This window comes from Nyctereutes procyonoides, unplaced genomic scaffold (genome assembly GCF_905146905.1).
Source record: "Nyctereutes procyonoides isolate TBG_1078 unplaced genomic scaffold, NYPRO_anot_genome, whole genome shotgun sequence".
NCBI lineage: Eukaryota > Metazoa > Chordata > Mammalia > Carnivora > Canidae > Nyctereutes > Nyctereutes procyonoides.
This window is the reverse complement of record NW_026575139.1, coordinates 37360155-37383709: the sequence shown is the minus strand read 5'-3', so window position 1 is coordinate 37383709 and position 23555 is coordinate 37360155. Positions and strand designations below refer to the sequence as shown.

The 23555-nt window shown below is 39.0% G+C and overlaps 2 protein-coding genes across 3 annotated transcripts in view; one reads left to right on the top strand and one right to left on the bottom strand.

Annotated features, from left to right (window-relative positions):
* PCNX4 (pecanex 4) overlaps positions 1 to 5394 on the top strand; it is a 45949-nt gene extending 40555 nt beyond the window's left edge. For both annotated transcript variants that reach the window (XM_055303630.1, XM_055303631.1), the window contains one exon: positions 805 to 5394. In XM_055303630.1, the coding sequence (XP_055159605.1) occupies positions 805 to 1056 (252 nt within the window). In that variant the 3' untranslated portion in view covers positions 1057 to 5394. The remainder of the gene's footprint in view (positions 1 to 804) is intronic.
* Positions 5170 to 23555, bottom strand: DHRS7 (dehydrogenase/reductase 7). The gene is made up of 7 exons (XM_055303632.1): positions 23314 to 23555; positions 16766 to 16918; positions 13264 to 13370; positions 12597 to 12836; positions 10123 to 10245; positions 8659 to 8874; positions 5170 to 5394 (listed from the first exon to the last, which is right to left on the bottom strand). The coding sequence occupies exons 1-7, from the start codon at positions 23444 to 23446 to the stop codon at positions 5347 to 5349; spliced, it is 1020 nt and encodes a 339-aa protein (XP_055159607.1). The 5' UTR covers positions 23447 to 23555; the 3' UTR covers positions 5170 to 5346.

The window sequence follows — 23555 nt, the reverse complement described above, 5'->3', positions numbered from 1 at the left end:
CTTGTACATCAATGTTTATAGTAGCATTATTCATAACTGACAAAAGGTGGAAAAAGTCCAAGTATCCATCAACTATGAATCAATAAGAAATTGTGTTTTATCCATACAATGGAGTATTAGTCCACCATAAAAAGAAATGAAATACTGATATATGCTGCATGAATGAGGCTTGAAAACATTATGCTAAGTTAAAGAAGCCAGTCACAAAAGACCACATTTTTTATTATTCCATTCATATGAAAAGGCAAAACTATAGAGATGGAAAGTACATTAGTGGTTGCTTCTGACTGAGAGAATAAAGGGATAGGAGGGTAATTGCTAAAGAGTACAGGGTTTCTTTTTTGAGGTCATGAAAATGTTCTAAAATTGTAGAGATATTTATATATATTTGAATATGCTAAAAATATTATACACTTTACATGAGTAAATGGTATGGAATGTGAATTATATCTCAATAACACTGTTTTTAAAAAGAGTCTATTGTGTAATTATCCACTGACTAGTATTTATGACTGACTTAACTCTGTTGAAGCCGGATGGGATGAAGGAATAGAGAAGGAAAGGAAAGAGAAGTGCTGAGATTTTGCTGTTTGGGTTATTGAATGAATGTCATTTCAAGCTTATTCAGAGAGCTACCAAATAGAGGTGATTCTTGATCATGAAGACAAGTAACTTGTGTGTACATTTTAATACACTACTTTCTGTTTAAATTTGCCTAACCACAATGGAATTTTTCTCTGAGTTTATAAATAAAATATAAAGGCTTGAATGTAATCTCTTTATCCCCCTTTTTATACTTTAAAGGGAGTTTACACTGGGAGAGTACTTACTCTTCAAGAAATGTTGGTCCAAGTTGGGAAGTTAAATGCTGAAGCTGTTAGAGGTCAGTGGGCCAATCTTTCATGGGAATTGCTTTATGCCACAAACGATGATGAGGAACGATATAGTATACAAGCTCATCCACTACTTTTAAGAAACCTTACGGTACAAGCAGCTGATCCTCCCTTGGGATATCCAATTTATTCTTCAAAACCTCTCCACATACACTTGTATTAGAGCCCCTTTTGACTTGTAAGTGTATTATCATCAATTGAGATGTTTTTATTTTTTCATTCTAGAAGAGTAACAATGTTATTCCTTATAATTTCACTGAACTTCTCTTTTTCCTCCTACAAGTCAGATGCCTGGGAAAAGCAAGCTGTGTAAAGTTGATTCTCTTAGCTATCTTAATGATTAAAAAAGCAAACAAACTTTGTCTAACATAAAAGTTAGAACTAGTTGGCCAATATTTGTGCCCTATGAACTGTAGTAGACTTTAGCAAATATGAAACATTTGTATAAGATATGTAATGAGTTTCTTAATGTTTTCTTAAATATGTGATAAGTGACTTGCCTTACAGAAGTCAACAACAATGTTGACTTTTACTTAGAAGATATACACATATATCAGTGTTTTCATGTAATGATAATGGGTCCTATTGAAAGTTGCATAATGTGATTATATTTATTCGAAATATTAAATTTTATAGTATTTTCAAACTTCGTGCTGTTTTAACGTTTAACATGGTCTGAGTGTCTTCATATGATCTATTCATTTTCTTTTCATATGCTTTAATTCAGAAACCTTAAAAGCTTTTAATAAAACATCTTCCAATAAAATATTTTCCTTCCTTTCCCAGTATCTTTTTGATATATGTGAAAGGATACAGGTTTATCTTGTTCATCAGAATTAAGTGTTTGGGTACAACATAATGAGTGACTGCTAGAGACCATTCTGTAGATGTGACTCCTTAAGAATTTCTTCTCAATTAAATATACTGCTTCTGGAGAATTACTTGACCCACTAGGACTAGTGGTTACTAGTGTCTTAGATATCTAAAGGCAGAAAGAAATAGGAGAAAAATTTTCATAATACGAACAGAATTTTCATTCTTTTGCTGCTTATAGGTACAGAGAAGAAGTTGATGGTTGCATGAGGAAGAGGGTAGGGGAGGATGAAATGGGTGAAGATCAAAATGTACAAACTTCCAGTTATAAATAAGTCATGGGGAGGCATGATACTATAGTTAATAATGCCATATCGCTCGCCTGAAAGTTGCTAAGAGTATATCTTAAAAGTTCTCATCACAAACAAAAAAAAAAAATTTATAACTCTGTATGGTGACAGATGTTAACTAGACATACTGTGGTGATCATTTCAGAATAATATATACAAATATTCAATCATTATATATACCTAAAACTAATACAATGTTATCTGTCAGTGATATTTCAATTTTTAAAAAATGGTAAGCATTTTCTAAATTCCATATCCATTGTAGCCAATAAAAAATATTAAGCTATGGCTGCTTCCTGGTGCCTGGTGATTCAGTTGGTTAAGCATCCGACTCTTGATTTTGGCCACACACTACTAAAACTCAACCAAAATTTAAAAAGATGAAATAGACAATCCCAATATCTTATAACCATTAAATAAATTGAATTTTTAATTTAAAATCTCCTGAAAAAGAATAATCCAGACTCAGATGCTCTTCTTTTAGATTCAGCCATATTGTTGCATGTATCAATAGATCATTTTTCTTGCTAATACTCCATTGTATGGAATAATCCACAATATGTTTATTTCATTCATCTGTTGATGGACATTTGGGTTTTTTACAGTTTGGCACTATTATGTAAAAGCTGTTACGAACATTCATTTGCAAGTGTTTGTATGGACATATGTTTTCATTTCTCTTGGGAAAATACCTAGATCTAGAATGGCTGAATCATATGGTAGGTGTATTTTTAACTTTTAAGAAATTGCCAAACTTTTTCAAATCAGTTGTACCATTTTACATTCCCACCAGCATTATGTATATAAACCCTAGAAAATGCAAACAAATCTATAGTGACAGAAAGTACATCATTGGTCACCTGGGGTGGGATAGGCAGGGGCAGCAATTAAAAAGGGGCACAAAAGAACTCTGGAGGCTGAGGGATATGTTTGCTCTCTTTATTGTGCTAATAATAGTTTCACAAGTGTGGCCTACATGTCAAAACATTTCAAATTGTATGTTTTAAATATGTGGAGCCATAGTACATCAATTATACTTCAGTAGAGGTGTTAAAAATAATAGGTTATTTATTTACTTAATAAGATGTTTATTTCGCCCCTGAATAACTGATTGTGCCTGAGGTCTGATGTGACTTACTGCAGCACCCAGTAGTCAGCAGACTAAGCCTGAAGCCATAGCTTCTGCTGGTGACTCTTCTAACCGGCTCACCAGTTGTCACTTTGCACAACCCCATCTCTGCCTCACTTTCAGCATTGATAGAATGAGCACATCATTTCCTTCCTATTTCAAAGGGCCAGTCGAGATGATTAGGAAATGAGAGGTCAGAGCAAAATAATAAACTTCTAAATGTATGTGAACAGTTGGTTTCATAGCTCTTGACGATCTTTGACAAAAAGCTGCCTTTCCATCTTGGACTGCTCACAAAAAAGACCGAGGAAGAGAGGGTTTATAACACAGAAAGGTACATAATTGTATATGTCATAGAAAAATGCCATACAGATGAATTTGTAAAGATCGTTTTGTTTATGCCTCTTCTACTCTTCATTGGCTGGAGTAATTGAGCAAACCGAACTCGTTCCTTCATCCTCATACTATGCTGTGAGTTTTCATTCATTACATTCTGGAAGACTGGCATACTCTCAACAAACCCTAAACATTGGTGACCATAATGACAAGGTCTTGGAGATTTAATGACAGAACTGACCTGGATAACAGTCTCTTGAAACCATCTAAATTCCACCCTTTCAAGGCTCAGTGCAAATTACCTTCTCCACAAAGGATTTCCACACTATTCTAACTGCCCCGGAGGAGTTTCCATAGCATAGTGATTATCATGTTCACCTTGCACTATTCTATATTCAAATCTCTCCCTTTTCTTAATTATTTGTGCTTATAGTACCATGCCATGTGACATTATTTTGTAGCATTCTAGAATTGTTCCAACAATTTTTTTTTTAACCTCAGGTGTGGTGTATTCAATTAATCATAATGCCCGTTTTCATCACTGGTTGTGCAAGAGCCCTCTTGTGTATTAGATTTTATCCCCATACTGTACCCTCATTCATTGCCTTCCTCATCCTGAGTTACCATTTTAATAAATCTAATGTATATCTTTTTATTGTATGTTTTCTTATAAAATGAGCGCTACCTTCCATGCATGTAAGTTTAAGTGCATGTAAACAGAATTGTGTTATGGCTCATCATTTATGTCCTCTACTCATTGCCACTCTTCTAGGATATAAGCATGTTGCCATGTGTTCATTTATTCCATTGCTGCTGTACCCCATGGTATACCTGTCACCTCCCCCCTTTTGTTAAGGATAGCCACCTGAGTGGCCTCGAACTTACCCAACTATTCTAGTTATTTTATGTATGTTGACTAGCTAAACTATTAACTGCTTATAAAAAAGAAACATTTTTCTTCTCTACATCCCTCTTGATGATAAAAAAAGTAAAATTAATAATAACTAAAGAGTTGCCAATGGAGTTTTCCTGAGTTGAATTTAATCCTAGCTTTACCTCTTACTAGCTCTGTGACTTTGGGAAAGTAATACCTACTTGCTTTGAGCATCTCTTCCTCTATAAAGGTGGATAATACCATGCATACCTTAGTGGGCTGTTAGGAATAAATGAATTATCTCCTACAAAGCACCTCAACAGCAAACGCCATAGGACAGATGTCTAATAATGGCTGCTATGAGCCCTACCCACTGCTTCAAATTATAGTCACTTGTACCTGTCAGGTCTTCTGAGAGTTTAAGTACCTTAGAGGCAGGTCCACTTCAGCTACATCTTTATATCTGCTCATTATCCCGCACTCTGTTTCATATAATAGTCCATACGTTTATGTCTAGTGGGTTGCTATAATTTTTTGGTTAGCATTTCTACTAACCTAGATTTTAAAAATATATGCTGAAGCATTTCAAAATGCTTTTTGCTGGAGAGGAGATGGGTAGGGGGATGGGTTGTCAAGGTGATGGGCATTAAGGAGGGCATTTGAAATAGCACTGGGTGTTGTATGCAACTGATGAGTCACTAAACTCTACCTCTGAAACTAATGAAACAAGTACCAAAAAAAAAAAAAAAAAACAAAAACCATTTTATCCAAGAATGCAGCATGTGTTAATATCTTTATTGCAAGATTCGTGGCAATCTTTTATTTATTATTACATGTTGAAAGAAAAGCTTTATCTACTGAAAAATAAAATCCGAAGTTAATCTTCAGTGTATAAGAAGATTGCAGTTTTCATTTCTTCCTCCAGCGGTCTAAAAAAATGCAAGCACTCCTTCAATCATGTTTTGTCTTCCAGGTTTTAAAGTAAGAGATATCTGCATCCTATAACAAAGTGAAAGAACATGAATCAACTCCTCATATTTACCTCATATTTACTAGTTTTTTTTTGTTTTATTTTACCAATTCCTTCTGTTTTTAGGAGCTATATCATTATGATTCACTGTTAAGAATCCTTTAAAACCTGGCAAATGCTCAAATTAGAATAAAAGTCATAGCCAGAATTCTAGATCTACAGAAAAATATCTCTGTAGGGCTTAGTATTATTACATCCTCTATCAGGCATAAATATCATGGGCATCTGCTCATGCCACTTCTTAAATGCTGAAACGTCTTATTATTATTCTGGACCAACATGTCTTTCATACCTATAATAAATACAAAGAATTGGGGCGTCTGGGTAGCTCACATGGTTAAGCCCTCCAACTCTTGATTTCAGCTCAAGTCATGATATCGGGGTCGTGAGATCAAGCCCCGCATTGGGACTCCACACTCAGCATGGAGTCAGCTTGAGAGCCTCTCCCTCTGCCCCTCCCCCACTGCTCACACCTATGCATGTGCATTCTCTCAAAAAAAAAAATAGATCTTTAAAAAAGAAAACTAAATAAATACAAAGAATTGGTCAGGGTATTTAGAATTAAGTATCTGACAGACAACTCTAAAATGATTTATGAATTTCTAGTACACTGCTTAACAGAGTAAACCAAGGCAACTCAATAATCCTTAAAACATGACATTTCATTTGGGAAGATATGCATTTACCACTTCTAACAATTTGCACTAAGATAAAAAAATATAACAATTCAGTGCAGTTATTGTTCTTGATCCTGAAAAATGATATACACTCATAAAAACAAAGTTCCAGACATAATGTTCCTACTCTAAACAGAAATTCAAGTATTATCAACAAGTACATTTAGCTTTATTGGCATTACCTTAATATATATGCCTTATAGGCAAATTTCAAAAAGGAGATAGATATATGAGGGATCCCTGGGTGGCTCAGCACTTAAGGGCCTGCCTTTGGCCCAGGGTTTGATCCTGGAGTCCTGGGATCGAGTCCCACCTCGGGTTCCCTGCATGGAGCCTGCTTCTCCTTCTGCCTGTGTCTCTGCCTCTCTGTGTGTGTGTGTCTCATAGATAAATAAATATTTTAAAAAGTTCTTTAATAAAGGAGATCTATATATATATCTGTATTGCATATATACATGCAATACAAAATAATGGGTGGGGAAAAAAGGGAAGAGAAAACTGAGTACAAAAGGAAAAAAAATTTTTAAGGTCATATGGAGTGTAAAAAATGTATTTTATCTCAGAAATGTTCTTGAGACATGAAAGGATGCCTCGTCTATAATCATTTAAAAAGTGATTAGCAATAAGACCATTCAATAAGCAGGGGCACCTGGGTGGCTTGGTCAGTTAAGCACCTGCTTTCGGCTCAGGTCATGATCCTGGGGTCCTGGGATTGAGCCCCACCCCATGTTGGGTTCCTTGAGCAGCAGAAACTGCTTCTTCCTCTCCCTCTGCTTCTGCCCCTCCCCTCTGCTTCTGCTGTCTCTGTCTCTCAAATAAATAAAATCTTTTAAAAAGAAAAGACCACGTAATAAGCAATATATTAAAGTTGGTGTTAGGAAGAGAAAGGCCATCATTTTAGCAAAGACTAGACATAATCAAATGCTTGATTTACTGAGTAATATTTACATTTTACAGTTAGATGATCTGTACACAAAACAAAATAATGTTACTGTGGACATTCCAAATAGCACAATTGATACTGTAGTACCAAAACTCTAGCCCTGGTCCCCTCTTCCTTCAAAAACAATCACTTCTATAATGTATTCTCTCTTCACCCTATTGCTTAACTCTATGATCTTTACTATTAGCTAAATATCCTACTACCATCAAAAGAAAAGCATTAAGGGCTAGTTTCTAACATAACGTTCCAAGATATGTTTTAAGTGCTTTCCATAAACTAACTAACTCAATCGCCATGACAATCCTATGACTAAGTGCATCATTTTGTAGATGGGAAGATTGACTTACAGGAAAGAACCTGCCTGAGACTGAGGGATGAGGTCATAGGATAGAGCTGGGATTTCATTGCAGGGAGCCTGGTACGAGGCTCCAAGCTCTTAACCAGGATGCTATGTCACCTCTCTAGTATGGAGGCCTTTCATTCTCAACTCTTATCCATCAATGGGCACAATATCACTATATCAGCTGTCCTCTGACTTTAAAATTCACATGTAAATCTTTGCTGAAGCTCTACCTTTGGAGCCATCCCACATTTCTATATCCCAACATTACCAAAACACTTCTAAACGGCCCACATTACACCTTGGTAGAAATGAATAGCCCCCTTCATGATTTTTTTCAAGCTCTGGACTTGTTAGTGTATCATGGAAGTTTTATAATCTTTAAGTCTCTTTAAGTATTTTAGTTTGTTTTTGCTTTTTTCACAGATTCATGTTCACTGTCCTGCAAAAACTGGTAACAAATTAAGTGCCTAACAATTTGTGGATTGTTTAAATATTGGTAGGTTATATAATGATACATATTGTATGCTCCCACTGAATAATTCTCTTTATGTATCGATCCCTGCTACCTTATTTCTAGTAGTCATTGAAAAAATACTTTAACAATAAAAACTATCCACAGAAATGGGCTTTCTTTGCATAATTGTATCCATAATTTTTAGCTTAACCCATTACATTTTCTGTGCTCTTTATACATTAAACTCCTGTGATGGTCACAATTTTCTGAGAAATAGTTCAAAACATTCCTCACTTTTCTGTAAGAATGAGGGCCTAAAGAATGAATAATCACTATATTTTTTTCAGACACGGACATTTTGGTACATCTCATAGGTACACAGTGCTTCCAGAATGAGGCCAAAGGAAGCAGCACTATACAGAGAGTGTGTGAGTGTTAAGAGTGCTTTGAGAGCATTAAGCACAGAGCTAAGGTACATGTCCTGGGGAGAAATTGGGAGGGCATGCCAGGTAGCAACCCAAGGAGATGATACGAGGTAGGAACTTGTGGTGAAGAACAGGAGCAAAAGAGTATTCTGACACATACACCAATCAGTCAGGAAGTGTTGAAGATAAAATGGCAATGTATGATTTGTTTTTACCTTGTAGAAACTTCTTTCTCCAAGACCAGTAGTAATTTATAATAAACCAACAGATAGGCATGGGGGACACAATTCTTACATCACGTTGGTGGAGGGTTACTAAAAAGTTTTCAAGCACTAAAAAATACCATAACTTTACTACAAGACTGATTAAGAATTGTATAAACTGGTCTTACCAAACCATTCTTAAAGTTCTCAATTCTTTTCTTCCCTAATATGTTGGTTAGCCACCAAGCCCAGGTTGGCATATATTGCCACAAATATACCACTAACAAAAAAGGTTGATCCGCAATCCAAACTTCTTTCAAATCATTGGCCATGCTGATTAACATCAGCCGCACACAACGACTGGTCGCCATCTTGTGGGACTGGACTGTATCAATGCCTATAGACTAAGAAAACGTTAAAAAAAATAAGTGAATGCTGAGTATTTTAACCAAGATATTTCATAGAACTCTTAAGCTAGAAAGGATGCATAGGTCATTTAGTGACTTTTTCATTGGGACCTCATTCCCCTTCGTAGCCCCACAGGTACTAATGAGTGTCTGTCTATAAGCTATTTGTAAAATTTCAAAAAGCTAAAAGAAATCATACACTTACCAGATAAGATTGTACAGGCTAAATAAAAGATGAAAGTTCTTTGCTTTTATTAGATCGCCTTTAATGTATTTACTGGTAATTATATGTCATTTTGGCAATGAAAGTTTTTAAACAAAGTATTAATATATTTAGCAAGTGAAATTCTATAAAACGTGGAGTTCATAGGGATAAAATGGAGGAAGAAGATAAAAGCAGTTTCTGGTAGTGAACAAATCTGGTATTGCTCATCTAGTTAACCCACCACCACTCTATGAATACATAAACTGAGGCCAGGAAGTTAGTGACTCTTCTATGCTCACACAGATCATTAGCAGTAACCAGGTCTACATTCCAAGTCACTTGATTCCTATAACAGCATGCTCATTCTATTTTACCTTAGAGCCTCACAGAAAATGTGAAAATATAAATTTGTAAACTTTTACATAGAATCATAAATCGATCTACATCTCAGTAGAAAGTGATCTTTATGAAGAAGAAAGAAAATTTCATGATCTTTAGTGGGATTTTGTATTATTGAGTGATACTGGATTCTTCAGAAGACATTTGTCATCTACTGGGGAACTCACTATGCGTAATCCATGAGCCAAGGGAAACACAGGCTTGTGGTTGGTTGGTACAGGTGAAGCTAACCTAAATTATCACAATTCACCAAGGCTTTTTCACTTTTAGCCCCTCTTTGAAATTCCAGTAAGATTTGATGTACTAAAATTCAGCCACATAGAACCTTTCAATGTTGCTATAACTTGTGAATTGATAGAAACTGGGTTTTAAAAATACTGACAGCCCACATAATAGTGGATTACTTCTAAGCAGTATCTTATCAATTTCTTTAGCCTTTATTAAAACTGAATGCCAAAGCACCATCAGCTAACCTTAACAGTGTTCCTAATGCCATGAGTTAAGTTTTGTAAACAATTCATAATGTGATAACATGTTAGTCTAACATGTTAGAAAAAATTTTAAGCCCTGAGACAGAGTGGTATAATACAAATAGATAACTAATAAAGCATCCAAATTATTCTCCAGCTAGACATTTTTACCTTTGTTACTTCTTCAGTTAGGGAGTTCTTCACGATATTTGATTGCACAGGTCCTGGGCAGATGTTAGAAATTACTATACCTGGGTACTCAGCAAGTTCAACCCGGAGGCAATTAAAAAAACCCTAAGAGGCCAAAAAAAAAAAAAAAGGGCAACAAATAAAATTAAATATACATATCTCATGTTTGCTATTAGCATGGAATTACTTTTCTTCAACTTTTTATGAGGGACAAGAGTGGCCCATTATCAAAATATGTTTTGAAATGCCAAGTAAAGGACAAAGTAATAGAACTCGGCAAGCTTATTAAACATTTTTAACTGTAATACTGGAGGAATCTAGAACAGGCATCCTTAGGTGTCATCATCTTCCAGTATGAATAGTTCACCCCTTTGACAGTGGTGGCTCATAACATCAGTGATTTTTTTTATGGTAGGTGCTACACAAGTGAAAAACTATCCCTGGAGATTTTTCAGACATACCTTCACACCAGTCCCCAGCTCCCCATTCCAAAGGTGTATGTTCTCCTTTAAGAATCACTGAGGTTGGGCTTCTTTTATCCCTCAAAGTGGTCTACAGTGCCAATGTTAGCACCAGAGGCAGTGAGAGGGGTTAGTAGTACTTAACAGAAATTATTAGAAAGGATTTAACTTTTTTTATTTCTATTACTATTTTAATGGACAATTCATTTCAGCAAAATGTTTAGGGTTAGCAAGAGAGTACATGGCTGGTTAAAAATGTAATACGACTGCTTAACTTGACGGCTTTTGTAAAAACAAGCCAGACCCTCTAGACTTTAAGATACTGGCCATTTCAAGACCAACTAGGGAGTAAACATCTACTTCTCCTCGTCTCTTTTTCCTAAATTAGGAAATGTTCAAAGACTACATTTGTATAAGCTGAGTTAACTATTGAAAAGCCTAAACAGCTAACCCAGAGTGTGTTCATTTATGGTAACATTAAACAGTTACCAGCTCTTAATGCTGACCACTAACGAACAGACTGTAAGGGTTCACACTGTCAGACAGACTTACAAAGCACCTGACCCAGATGGACAGGAAAAAAGGCTTTGTAAATTCAGGAATTCCCCTACCCTTAACCTTTTGCCTTTCTATAACAAAAGAGGAGACAGGACACCATGAACACAAATCCTTCAGATGCTAATACATCTCTTTGTTTGAAGTCACAACTGGTATAGGGTGTGAACTTTCCAGCGATAAACAAATTGACTCTACAGCTTATCAGGAATCAGGGTAGGAAACTGTTCTTCAAAAAAGTGCCTCCTGGTGCCAGTGTTCAGCTACTGGCTTAAGGAACTAGAGTCTCAACCTGCTACCTTGTATCAGAGGATCAAATCCAGTAATAAAACAGTGAGTCCTGGAAGCCAGGCCAGACAATGCAGTTGTGTTTTATTGAAAGCACTGTGCATGTCAATGAGAAACTTGGCTGCCTTCCCTCATCTGTCTGCCTGAGACTTGCCCAGTTGTTTTGCAGGAAGTGACTACTACCCTATTACCAAATATGGGGAAATCATTAGGGTAGCATCCTGGTTCACCAGTTTGCAACTGTTTGCTCTCCACAGCAGAAACAGGGTACCCTAAAGAACCAAAGTTTCAGATCTTCATGAAAGTGTGATGACCATTCAGATGTTGCATCTCATTATTCCAACAGTGAAACATTCTACTTACATTGACCCTCAACAGCATTAATTATAAATTATGTGTCTTGGCTTTAGGCTCTAATTTGTTCCATGTTACAATTTAATACCTCTTCATATCCACTCTTAAGCCAGCACTAAAACTGCATTTGCTTCCAACATTTACATCTAGTAAGTTATGCAACCCAAATCAAGATTTTCTCCTAGCCTCTGCTTTGACTAGATTTTCTTCTTTCAGTGAAGCCTTGGTCAATAGAGTCAAGCCCAGTCCCAGTAGTGATATAAAACCTAGGGCTAATCATCCCATGGGGAGCTCCTATTTCGTGTGTGTGTGTGTGTGTGTGTGTGTGTGTGTGTGTGTGTGTGATAAATACCAACTACAATGGGGAAGGATAAAGAAGTCACAGAAACAGGAAGGACAAGTACATCCTCAAGTGTGTGCGGAAGAAACGAGGGGTAGATCCCAAATTTGCCATGAAAATGTGGTAGACATGAGGATATGGGTGACAGGTTGACTAGACTATACATTTCTTGAGGGTGGGGACAGTTTCTTATCTTTATATCCCCAGGATCTGTGGCAGTGCAAGGGCATGGCAAAAATGTAGATAGATACTCAATACATGTTTGCTGAATTCAGAAGAGGCATGTGAGATTTAAGTCTTTAGCATCTTCTGGGGATGTCCTCACCAAAGGTCTCCTTGGGTCTCTTGCTGTCTCCCTACATCACTGCCCAATTCCAATGACCTCTTGCATTGATGGCCATATCTCCCATATGCCTATTTAGATCAGTACCATCAGAGTTGAGTTTGAGCAGCCTTACCCGAAGAGCATGTTTGCTGGCACAATATCCACTAGAGAGGGGTGCAGATATGATACCCAGGAGGCTATTCACAGTAACAATCTTTCCTTGCTTCCTCTCGATCATGTGAGGCAGAACACACATTGTCAAGGACACTGTCCCTAAGTAGTTAAGCTCCATTAGCTCCTTGAACACATCCAGGTTGGTGTCCACACACAAAGAACGCTGGGATTGTCCACCATTGTTGACCAGAATGTCGATCTAGTTAAATAAAATCAGAAAAAGGGGCACTTTGAGGATGACCTGTAAATGGAACGATGGAATTCTTAGGGATGGCTGGTGGTATCATTAACTTGGAAAATCAACGGAATGGTGAATTTCCAGAAGTCAGCAATAAAGAGATAAAATAAAAACCAGAATTCACCTACGGAATTTCTAAATGTCATAAAAATGAAAGGCAGAGTGAATTTTTACCTTCTTGTGTTCCATATCAAGGAATTAGCACTTGTTAAGGTATGGAAAGTACTAATTGCATAAAGACAACGACTTCGAGTGTAAGAGACTCATGGGCACTGATCTCACTACATGGACCCATTTGCCCCAAGCCCTTTCAATGATAGAACAAAGACAGGAATCTCTGTTGTTGCTATATCAAGGCAAGACTTATCAATTCAAAATAGCTCCTTACTTTACCAAACTCCTGGAGTACCGCTTTGGTAGCGGCTTCATGGGAACTTCTGTCGGTCAGGTCAAGCGGTAAAACGAATATATCTTTTTCTTTTAAAATGCCATTCTCTAAATAAAAACATTTAAAAATTAGTGTAGAAGTCATGAGATAGTTCAATCAAGCTTCTTTCTACTTGAATTCAGTTTAATACCTGCTCTTACAACTGGACTTGGCAACGAACTCATTTCTGGGTGGCCTTGTAGAAGAATTTCTCTCAGTGCCCAAGAGGACTGGTGGTAATAAGGAAACATCTTATCAGACAAAAAGCTGGCTGGGTACACAGGAAGTAGAATGGCTCTCTTCAATTGGAATATATATAGTCTAACACTGGAACAGACTCTAGAAGAAATCAAGATTATGCTACAAGCTAAAAAAAATTTTTTAGAGCTATTTCTTCAAGTACAGAGGTATATTTGTCTTATGATAGGTTCACAGAGTATAGCTGCTCTTTAACACACATTGAAAAATAAAAACCAGGGATCCCTGGGTGGCGCAGCGGTTTGGCGCCTGCCTTTGGCCCACGGCGCGATCCTGGAGACCCAGGATCGAATCCCACATCGGGCTCCCGGTGCATGGAGCCTGCTTCTCCCTCTGCCTGTGTCTCTGCCTCTCTCTCTCTCTCTCTCTCTCTCTCTCTCTCTGTGACTATCATAAATAAATAAAAATTTAAAAAAAAGATTAAAAAAAAAAAAAAAGAAAGAAAAATAAAAACCATTTATGGGGATCCCTGGGTGGCGCAGTGGTTTGGCGCCTGCCTTTGGCCCAGGGCGCGATCCTGGAGACCCGGGATCGAGTCCCACGTCGGGCTTCCGGTGCGTGGAGCCTGCTTCTCCCTCTGCCTGTGTCTCTGCCTCTCTCTGTGACTATCATAAATAAATAAAAAAAAAAATTAAAAAAAAAAAAACATTTATGTTTTATACTCGTAAGGCATTCAGAATTCCACAGTCACATGACACAGAATCTTCCTTCCAGAGAAAAGGATTCCAGGAAGCAAACAAGGAACAGGACACAATCCTGAAATTGCCAATCAAGATATATGTTGAGGTACACCTGTGTAGCTCAGTGGTTGAGCATCTGCCTTCAGCTCAGGGCGTGTTCCCAGGTCCAGGGATAGAGTCCCGCATTGGGTTCCCTGCGAGGAACTTGCTTCTCCCTCTGCCTATGTCTCTGCCTCTCTCTCTGTGTCTCTCATGAATAAATAAATAAAATTCTTAAAAAAAAAAAAAACATGTTGACCTATACTGGCCCTTTCTATTACTGTTCATCAGAAGAATAAGACTCTAACTTCAAAATACAACTAGAATGCCAATAAGAAAAATAAGCCAGTAGGGAAAACATAAGAGGTAGAAAGGTTTTATGGGCAAAGTGTAAACTGTGAAACATGACCTGTTTTAAAAGAAATGGAAATGTTTGCACCAATGATCAGACAGAAAAAAGGAAAATAATCAGCCAAGAAATGCCGACATGGTGCTTTTCTGCCAGTATAGGACTTGCAAACTCAACAGCTGGAGGAACAATCACCATAAGAAGTGTTCCAGTGCAAAACACAAGAGGCCTTGGCTACTGACTCTCTTTTTTGGGTGGTTAACATCATCAGCAAACTAAAACAAAGATGTTAAAGGAATGACAAGTAGAGAGATGACCAAAAAAAAAAAAAAAAAGGTCTGCTTGAAAATTCAAAATTATCTAATTTTAGGTACTAAATGTCCCATGAGACATTTTTATTTTATTACTTGAGACTGCTTTCAAGTGAACATAACTATACCAAACTCAAACCAAAAAATAAAAATGAACATTGTCGCTCTATATTCTGTGAATACGAATATTATCTCAAGCTGCATCTTAAGACCTAATTTAATGCCTGTTCTTTCATTTTTTGTTCTTTCATTTTGATAAAAATATTACAGTATCCCATATGACTTTAATATCTGACATTTTATCAAAATGAAGGATCCTTTCTAATTAAGCTTCTATGATTACATACATGTATGCCATACATAAGAACCAAACTGTTCTTTAAGATAAAAGAATGTAAGATTTGTGGTCACTGAAAACCCACCAGCATTTGAGAGAATTGGTGGTCATTCCCTAATACCAAGAGTCAGAGCAAAAGAAACGTAGAAAGGCACACATGAATCAATGGAACAGAACAGAAAAAATCCAGAAATAAACCCACAATTATTCAGTCAATTAATCTTTGACAAAGCAGGAAAGAATATCCAATAGAAAAAAGGCAGTCTCTTCAACAATGGTGTTGGGAAAACTAGACCGCCACATGCAAAAAAATGAAATCTGGACCATTTTCTTACACCATACCCAAAAATAAATTCAAAATGGATAAAACACCTAAATGTGAGACAGGAAATCATCAAAATCCTAGAAGGGAGGGGTGGCTGAGTCGGTTAAGCATCTGACTCCTGATCTCAGCTGAGGTCTTGCTCTCAGGGTCGCTTGAGGTCAAGCCTCATGGTGGGCTCCAGGCTGGGTGGGCTCCAGGCTGGGTGTGCAGCCTACTTAATAATAATAATAAAAAAAATCCTAGAAGAGAACACAGGCAGTAACTTCTTTGACATTAGCTGTAGCAACTTTTTCCTAGCTATGTCTCCAGAGGCAAGGAAACAAAAGCTATTGGGACTACACCAAAATAAAAATCTTCTGCACAGCCAAGGAAACAATCAACAAAACTAAAAGGCAACCTCTGGAATGGGAGAAGATATTTCCAAATGACATATCCAGCAAAAAGCTAGTATCCAAAATATATATTGGATACTTACAAAAACAACCCCCAAAAAACAAAGAACCCAACTAAAGAAATGGGAAGAATCTGCAACGATGCGGATGCAATAGAGTTAATATTATGCTCAGTGATGTAAGCCATTCAGAGAAAAACAAATACCACATGGTTTCACTCATATGTGGAATTTCAGAAACAAAACAATTTTGTATATGTGCTGCCAAAGCAAGCTCTGAAAAACAAAACAAACAAGTATAGGGAAAAAAGAGAGAGAGAGAAGCAAACCAAGAAGTGGACTCTTAAGTATAGAGAACAAACTGATGGTGGCCCGAGGGGAGGTGGCTGGGTGATGGGGGATATAGGTGATGGGAATTAAGGAAGGCACTTGTGATGAGCACTGGGTGTTGTTCGGAAGTGTTGAATGTCTACATTGTACACTCGAAACTAATACAACATTGTATGTAAACTAAATGGAATTAAAACTAAAACTTAAAAAACAAAACAAAGAAAAGTAGAAAGGTGTCAGAAAAAGAGAAGAAAAAGGCCAGGGCAGCTAATGAGAGGATGCCCAAAGGAAGAGGATTTGGATCTGAGCATTTGAAGCATTTGGAACCAGAGTGGATTGCCCAGGAAAATCCCACTCTTTCCTCTAAAATTCTCAAAATTGTATTTGAATTTGGATTCTGGTTTATTTCTAGGAAGCATTGCTGCCATTTTAGATTTACTCACCAAGGCACCTTCTCTTCACCCTTTCCAGCTCCTGCACTCTTCTGGCTGACAGCACAAGGGAGACTCCTAGTTTAGACAGCTGGTAAACCAGCTCCTCACCAATCCCACTCGATGCTCCAGTCACCCATATCACCATATCAGTCAGCTCCCATTCTAGTGAGAAACAAGTATGGAGTAAAGGCAGAAAATAAGTTATGGATTATACCTATAAATAAAAGATTACCAAAAGGATAGTCTTAAACACTACCACTAAATATGAACACATAATGTGTGGAGTTTCTAATTTTTAATATCCTATATTTTGGTCTTGATTCTGGTGATGATCTCACAGGTATACACTTACCTCAAACTGAGTTGTATACATTAAATATACAGTTTTTTAACATGCTAATCATACTTCAATAAAGTGACTTAAAAATGTTTTAAATTAAATATCCTCAGAAAGCACCTACCTAATTTTTTTAAAAAGCGTGAATACAAATCTTACTAGTAACAATTATCAACACATTATGTTGGATATTCCACTCTTGGGTGCATTTTCCAGACTTTATTTAGGGTGAGCCTTGTAAACTCGATGGTCTGACTCCAAGGGTCTATTTATCTATATATTCAACTAAGAAAGGTAAGACTAAGTGGACAAAAAGTCTGTCTGGACTCACCTTCTTACTTTCATTACCCATGATGAAGGATTCAGATAAGATGATCACTAAAGGTCCCATGACAGTTTTGTTTTGTTTTTTTCCCCACGACAGTTTTGATTTCTATTATTCTGATTTCTTGCAATGGAGGTATTGATGATGACTCTGAATATACCAAGTTCTACCGTACAGCACGGTGGAATCATTCTGGATTTTTGTTTTCCCCATTTGCCAATCGTATCTGATACCTATCAAGTGAAGGCCATTTTGTAAAAGTGCTCCCCAAATGCCTGAGCTTCCATCTTGGAAAATAACTGCTCACCCAAGATGAAATGCACATGATAGAGAAATGAAATGCTATACTCTGCCTGCCCAATTATGTTCTTGTTAAAGACTGTAAAAAATGTTATAGCACTCAAGCAATGAGTAGTGGTTTATTCTCCTTTTCTCCAATGAAAAACTTAACTTGCATTGTAGGACAGGATATTGTGGTATTGTGGTACATTGTGGTACAACACTCCTGTGTACTTCCTTTATTAAAATATGTGTTATCAAAAACAGCAAGCTATCTGGATGGCTCAGTCGGTTAAGCATTGGACTTCGCATGATTTCAGCATCCTGGGATCAAGCCCCATATCCGTCTCCCTTTTCAATGGGGAATGAGTTTGTCCCTCTGCCTCTGCCCCCATCCCCCGCTCGTGCTCTCTTTCTTTCTCAAATATCTTTGCAAAAAACAATAAACAAGGCATCACTTACCACACAGACTTCTGATTTTAGATCATAAAAATTAAAATTGGGAAATCAGTTTACTCTTTTAGTCAAATCTAAAACCTAACTGTCAGGTTAACGGTATAAGCTCTGGAGACGGCCAGGGTTCAAATTTTGGTTCTGTCACCCAGAACAATGAAATGCCTCCATGAGAAAACTTGGTTCCTTAATTTTCCACTGGATAAATAATAAAACCTCCCTCATAGCACTGTTGAGAAAAATGAGTTAAAATAAGTCTCCAGAGCAGTGTCTGATACATATTCAGTGCCTAATGAAATGTCAACTAATTATTGCTAACCTGTTTAACAAATAGACTTTTTAGCAGCAAAACATAAAATATTCACGCAATAACGTATGTGTTCTCATGTGTTCAGCCAGGGGCAATGGGGTTACTAACTATAATGGCTTAATATAGTTCTATGACTTCTATGTGCTTAAACACATTACCTTATTGAAACCTTCACAAGAAACTTATGAAATAAGAATTCTCTTAATTTTGTAAAAAAGGAAACTGAGGATCATACACATGAATTTGCCTCACTAGACTGCATACTCCCTTAAGGCTGGGACCCTGTCTGCCTTGTTCACTGTTCAGGGCCTAGCACAAAGCCTGGAATATAGTAAGAACTCCATCAGTAACTGTTGAGTATTTTTTTTTAAGATTTTATTTATTTATTCCTAGAGACACAGAGAGAGAGAGAGGCAGAGACACAGGCAGAGGGAGAAGCAGGCTCCATGCAGGGAGCCTGACGGGGGACTCGATCCAGGGTCTCCAGGATCAGCCCTGGGCTGCAGGCGGCGCTAAACCGCTGCGCCACCGGGGATGCCCAGTAACTGTTGAGTAAAGACCCAACAACCCTAGCAGGGCTGGGATATAAGCCCAAGTACATCTAGTTCCAAAGCCCACACTCTGACGACTAGCCCATGGTGTCCACATTTTAATATGATCAATATTTTAAAGCCCAACTGTTTCTTAGCCATTCAAGAAAATACACCTTGCCTTCAGAAAAGAGGTTTCATGTAAAGATCTGAACTAAAGTTGGAAACATCCCAAATAGCCTATGTCTAGGCTACAACGTCTTCCTATCATATGATGTGCTTTTATGGAAATGCACAACAGAGGACTCCATCGGGAATAGCAGAATGTATATTCAGATAATCATGTATTCACTCATTGAAAACTCCTTGTTCCAAAGTTCTGTAATACCCAAGACTACAGAGTAAATATTGTTAACTACTCATTAACCAGCATAAAATTAATAAAAATTTCTTCATGTTTACACTACTAAGCAAATATTACTTAAAACCAATGATGAAAACCCCCCAGGCTCATGCTGACCTTAGTTCACCTGTAGTTCTGGCCCCCTTCTTCCCACCCTGAAGAAGAAAACTTGTATTTAGCATCAATTTTTGTTTACCACTTCCATAGAATCTAGCAGACATAATGGCACCCCTACAGAGTCTCTGAAAGCAGATTCTCAGAGTTAGACAGAAAACTTCACGAGAGAGTTCAACCCCAACCCAGTTTGAGAATTTTCTCCTCAAGCTACTAACTAATGTCTACTTAATTCCTTCACAGGATGAGGAAGCTAGTTATCTCCAAAGCACCCCCTCCTTTTCTGGAGGAGTCTCATCCTTCAAGGGGTCAAGGATTCTTTCTTTTTTTTTTTTTTTTTAAGATTTATTTATTTAAAAAAAAAAGGTTTATTTATTTATTTATTTATTTATTTATTTATTTATTTATTCATCATAGACGTAGAGAGAGAGAGGCAGAGACACAGGAGGAGGGAGAAGCAGGCTCCAAGCTGGGAGCCCGACGTGGGACTCGATCCCGAGGCCCCAGGATCATGCCCTGGCCAAAGGCAGGCGCCAAACCGCCGACCACCCAGGGATCCCCAAGGATTCTTTCTTATACTGTGATATACCTTTAACTTCTCCTGCCCTGTGGCAGTTGGCAGCGGCTCTGCCTTGTGCCAACATTAAGAATACATCAGGCCTGACTGCACATGACAATCCTTGGCGAATTTGAAGATGGCTTACGTGTCTTCCCTAAATTCTCTCATCTCTTGCTTCTCGAAGGCTAAATAAACACTTCCAACGTCTGCGACCTTCCCTCAGAGGACGTGGCTTCAGGTTTCCCCACTCTTTGGCTCATATCCCTCTGCACAAACTCTAGTTGGTCAATATTCCTATTGAAGAGAAGTGGCCAGAAAGGAAGGATCCAGGATACCCATGGGGTCTCCACAACGGCTGGCTCAGTCACTGGGGCGTCCCAGGGTCCAGCACAGAGGCAGATACATACAAGCAGTTATTTAGAAGGCATCTGTTGTGCACTGCCATTTGTTGCTTCAGACATGACAAGCCTCCTAGGCTTGCCTAATCTTTCTTGGCAGTCATCTCACAGGTCACTCAGATGGAGGCTATTGCCAACTAAAACCCAAGTTTTCCTCTGGCACAGTGCTGCTGGTGACATTCCCTACTCTGGACTAGTGCCAGGGATCTTTCTGGAACTAGGAGCAGGATCTAAAATTAGTCACCCTTAAATTTTACCATGTGATATATATGCTTGGAAGATGGAGAATTTCTCTAGAATTTCTCTAGGTGGGAAATATTAGTTGCCTCCAGAGAGGCATATGTGGTGGCTGGGGGCAACTTTTCACCATATTATTTTTGTATCATTAAATTTTGTAGCATGTGAATATATTATCTATTTTTTTAAGGTGACAAAAACATAAACCTATGGAGAAGACAAGGAGAATTTGTTTATTTATTTAAAATACATATATTTTGTACCTTAATAGAGTCTGCCCATCTTTCCAGTCTAAATTATTCTGAGAACCTGATGGGAACCTGAGTGCATCACCATGTGCCTTTAAACAATTTTTTTAAAGATTTTATTTATTCATTCATGAGAGACATTTCAGAGAGAGAGAGAGAGAGAGAGAGAGAGAGAGAGAGAGGGGGGCAGAGAGACAGGCAGAGGGAGAAGCGGGCTCTATGCAGGGAGCCTGATACGAGACTTGGTCCTGGGTCTCCAGGATCACCCCCTAGGCCGAAGGCAGGGGCTAAACTGCTGAGCCACCCAGGGATCCCCTCCATGTGCCTTTAACTTTGTTTTATTATCACTCTCCCAAACCTCAGTAGTCTTTCTAAGCATTTTTGTTTCCAAAAAACTCTCCCATGAAATTTTAACACCAGATATACTATATATCTGTTTATGTACTGTACATACATATATCTGTGCTTTATACATAAAAAAGTTCAAGAAAGCTTATTCTTCAGTCAATGCATTTTTTTAAATGACTAAATTTAAAAATTAAGTTAAAAGTTAAATTAAAATTTAAAAGCCATTACCATGTAATTTTATTATAGTATTTGCAGAATAACTTTTTTTTTTAATTTTTATTTATTTATGATAGTCACAGAGAGAGAGAGAGAGAGAGGCAGAGACACAGGCAGAGGGAGAAGCAGGCTCCATGCACCGGGAGCCCGATGTGGGATTCGATCCCGGGTCTCCAGGATCGCGCCCTGGGCCAAAGGCAGGCGCCAAACCGCTGCGCCACCCAGGGATCCCTGCAGAATAACTTTTAATGTCATTTATCTACTTAGATAAATAACCTAATTAGATAAATGATAACCTATCAAATTAGTATGCAAATTAGCCTATTACATAAGTTCATAATAATAGCAATGTAATTAAATGTATCTTAAAATCCTTCAAAATTATTTTTCCAGCAAAACATTGAACAGATTAACAAATTTCTTAAAAATTAGTTTTAGTCAACTTTTAATTTTTGCTTAATAGGTGAAAACCTTAATATAACTAGTTGTCAGATATTCATTCATTCAGACATCGTCAACATTCTTCCTCTTCACCACTTGCCATAACTGATGGATCCAATGACTTTTGCAGAATTAAATTCTTTTAAAAAAGCTATTTTTAGGTAATCTCAAAGTCCAAGTTAACACAAAAGCGCTGGGGGTCAAATGTAAATGTCCACAAAGCAGCCACAAGGCAGCCATCAGGCAAGAGAAAGACCCATCAAGAGAAGGCCTGACAATCCCAACCATCTATTTGCCATAGCTTTGTAGCGTTGACCTCGCATAGGTGCATTTCCCATGCACCCAATAATGGCAGCACTCCAGATGTTCTTCCCAAGAAAATGCAACGAGAGAAATGAAACATTAAGGAATAAAATTTTGTCCAGTAGGGTTGGGCTTTGGAGGGACACAAAACACGGTACCATCTGAGATTTTATCTGATTCTCAAGAACCAGGTTTGACACCCTGAGGAGCCCTATCTCTTCCCTTCCCTCCCAGGACCTTTTTGAAAGCAGAGTCTATCTCCTGAACTGCTATCGCTTCCCAGGAAAGTTCCTCACATGCTTTTTGGGTCCAGGAAACGAAGTCCAGGGAAACCCCACTGCCCCAAGTCCTTAGGGATCCAAAGCCTGGTTTCCCTGTGTGGAAAGTAAGATTAATGATGCCTACTTTGTAAGAGTCCGTAAAGGCCAGGGGTCAGGTGTGCAAAGGGCGGAGCACATCGCTGTCGCACAAAGAATGTGTTTAGTGAACGACACCAAATTTTCACCAGGGTACAGGTAACAGTGGGATGGGCTGAACGCCCCTGAGCATGCGAGTAATGATCTCTCTCCACGCCAAATCCAGTTCTAACTGGGGAGATACTTCTAGACCTCGGCTAGTTAGGGGAGTCACTCCGGATTATCTCATTTTATTTCACAATTCAGGGAGAAGGAACAAGTTCAGGAAGTAGAAAAACCGGGCTCCGGTTCTCGAAAGAAGGCTTGCCCACAAACTGCGGGGCCGGGCGCTGTTTCTCCAAGGGGGCCCCGCCGCTGACGCAGCAGGGAAGCGGGGAGCCGGTCGGAGCCGCGAGCCCCGAGGGCGCCCCGCCCCGCCCAGCGCAGCGCAGCGCCCCCTTGCTTCGGCCCGCGGGCAAGCCCTCGCCGACCCCGACCGGAGACCACGGGGCACGACCGCCAGCCACCTCGGCCCGGCTCCGTCCTCCCCACCCCCGGCCGCCCCAGGCTGCAGGCTGCACGCCCCCAGGGCTGCGGGGCGCGCGGGGGCGGCCGCACGGAGCCCGGCCTCCCGCTCCGGAGGCGCGCGGCCGGGCCTCACCTGGGCGTCGCCCCTGCCACTCGGCCCACAGCAGGGTCAGGTCGCCATCGGCGCGGACGAAGCGCAGCAGCTGCACCAGGAGCGCGAGCAGCGCGCTCAGCGCCAGCAGCCAGAGCAGCAGCTCCCAGCTCATCGCGGCCGCGCGCGCCCGGCTCGCCGGGGGAAGACTGGCCGCCTCGCAGCCGCCGCAGCTCGGGGCAGTCGGCGCGGCCGCCTCCCCCGGCCGAGAGCCGCGCCCCCCG